Below are 2,514 nucleotides of genomic sequence, written 5' to 3'. Positions count from 1 at the left end.
AGTAACCTCCACTTCGTGTTTTTTTTTTTCCATTTTTGGTCCTGACAGAGGTCCGCGCTGCTTCCTTCAAGATAGTCAATAACTGCCGGCGCACGATATGGCCGGCTTTGCAAGCCACAGGCGGGACGGGACAGCTCCCCACCACCGGGTTCGCTCTCAAGAGCGGCGAATCCAAGAACATATCCATTCTCAAGCCCTGGAATGGTCGGATATGGGGTCGGACCCACTGTGGCCAAGACTCTAGTGGAAATTTCACGTGCCTGACCGGCGACTGTGGGTCCGGGGCTCTGGAGTGCGGCGGGCTTGGGTACCAGCCACCCACCACAATGGCAGAGTTCGGGCTAAACGCCACCGCAGGGTTGGACTTCTACGACGTGAGCGTGGTCGACGGGTTCAACCTCCCGATGCTCGTCGTGCCCAAAGTTACGAGCGGTGAACGTGCATGCGGCACTACCGGGTGCTTGGTGGACTTGAACGGCGCGTGCCCCAAGGTGCTCAGCGTGCAGCGTGGGGATGGGAGGGAAGGTGTGGTCGCTTGCAGGAATGGATTGGAGCTCCGGGAGGTCCTGGCGCTCCTTGACCTCAGCATGGCGGCCAAATATAGGTGGTCGTTGTACTCGCGGTTTTTCAGGTCTGCTTGCCCACGCGCGTATACTGACCCGTACGAAGATAGGACTGCCACATTGACGTGTGCCTCCGCCGACTACATTATCACATTCTGCCCCTCCCCTAATACTGGTAAAACTACCGAATAACCATATGGTATGAATCATTTTGTGTTGGTATCTTATGCAAATGTGGGGTTAGTTTAGTCATTCTGTACGGATGCATGGTTTGCCACGCTGGCACTTTCCTGAAATTTCACGGTTTGTATGAATAATAAAGCAGATAACGATGTAATGAACATTATTGAGGTGTGAATTTGTTTTGTTAACAAAAGATGATCCAATGCCTTGTTATATCAATTTTGTAAGATAATTGTAAAATCGAGAGTAAATTGGCTCGGTCATATTAGTAGAATGAAATATTTGTGAAATATTGGTGTAATATATAGCATTATTCTCTAATATCAGGTCCAGAATTCTCAAAATTCTCATTTCATTTATACTTGTAATTGGTAATAATCATGATGTAAATTCCCAAAATTACAACCCTGAAAATGAAATGCACACCTTGAAATTGAAATCCAATGCTTAGAGGATTTAAAATTCAAAATTGGGTACCTTAGATGATGAACAAGAGAAGAAAATGAATGTGAAGGAAGGACACAAAGTGGGTGGCAGATTGGGTTGGCCTGCCTGATCATGAGAAGTTGCAGGCTTCAGAATCTCAGATCTTGGGTCAGAATTTCACTCTCGAGACAGAGGTGCTAGTGTGCTTCGGGTGGCGATGATTCAAGCACGGCTCAAAGACGAAAAGCTAAAATATTAGGGGTCTGGGATTCATTTGTATGGTGAGCAATTGGTTTTCCTCGAGTGTATGCAGAGAATGAGGAGGGACTTGAAGAGGGGCTGGCAACATATATTTGAGAAGAGGAATGAAATAAACCAAAATTTTATTTTATTTTGTGAACACGACACTCTCAATCAACTATTGAATCGGTCTTTGTTAAAACAAAAAATTAATGAGTACTTGACAGTGTCATATCAATAAAATGGAATAAAAGTGTGGTGTATAACATTACATTTTTTTTAAAAAAAAAAAATAGTATTTAGAGGACCCTATCTCACTCTAATCACACTAGACTGATGTGACAAAAATTAAAAATAAAATAATAATAATAATAATAATAATAATAAATCAAGTACTATCATATGGATAAGATGAGAATATGCTAAAGAGCATTTCTCTACATATTTTACTAGGATAAATACACTTTGCTCCTTCTCCCTACAACTATCAACATTTTACATTTACATCTTCGAACTATGACTCAATGTAATTTGGATTTATAAACTAATAAATGTTTCGTGTCAAATTTGGTTGTTAGTTTGCGAAACTAGCATGTGCGACTATGTTTTTTTTTTAAAAATCCAGAACGAATGGTCAAATTTGACACAGCAATACTAAAAACATTTTGATAGTTTTTTTATTCAAATTGCAGTGAGTCATAGTTTAAAAGTGTAAGTATGAGGCAAAGCATAATTTATTCATTTTATTAGTACTTTTTATCTACTAACCATCTTGCTGAGCAAATATAATATCACAAATGAATGCAAGAAAAATCCTCCCTCCAAACATATTGTAAAAATCAATGAATTGACGTCTTTGTTAGTCTATTGGCTGGTTCATTTGCTTTCCTTTTTATACGCCCACTGTGCAAGAAAGATCAATGATTTAACACGTACAATGAACAAAGAATAAAAATATAATAACGATTTCAACAAGGTCCACATGCATACGCGTATCGCTTTGAATTGCCCCAACCCCAAGTCAAGGAAAAGTGCAACGGCAACATCGCGGGGCATCTGGCGGAGACTGGAACAATTGAAGGGCTGAGGAATTGGGGCCTAA

At 40.9% G+C, this 2,514-nt stretch overlaps 1 protein-coding gene across 1 annotated transcript in view; it reads left to right on the top strand.

The window, feature by feature from the left end:
- The window catches only part of LOC132192338 (PR5-like receptor kinase), a 23,071-nt gene extending 22,039 nt beyond the window's left edge, over positions 1-1,032 (top strand). Inside the window, exon 3 of the mRNA XM_059607644.1 lies at positions 49-1,032. Coding sequence (XP_059463627.1) covers positions 49-755 — 707 coding nt within the window. The 3' untranslated portion in view covers positions 756-1,032. The remainder of the gene's footprint in view (positions 1-48) is intronic.
- The last annotated feature ends 1,482 nt before the right edge of the window (positions 1,033-2,514 follow it).

Source organism: Corylus avellana, chromosome ca9 (assembly GCF_901000735.1).
Source record: "Corylus avellana chromosome ca9, CavTom2PMs-1.0".
NCBI classification, from domain to species: Eukaryota; Viridiplantae; Streptophyta; class Magnoliopsida; order Fagales; family Betulaceae; genus Corylus; species Corylus avellana.
Note: the sequence above shows the minus strand (reverse complement) of the source record. Positions and strands in the feature narration are given on the sequence as shown.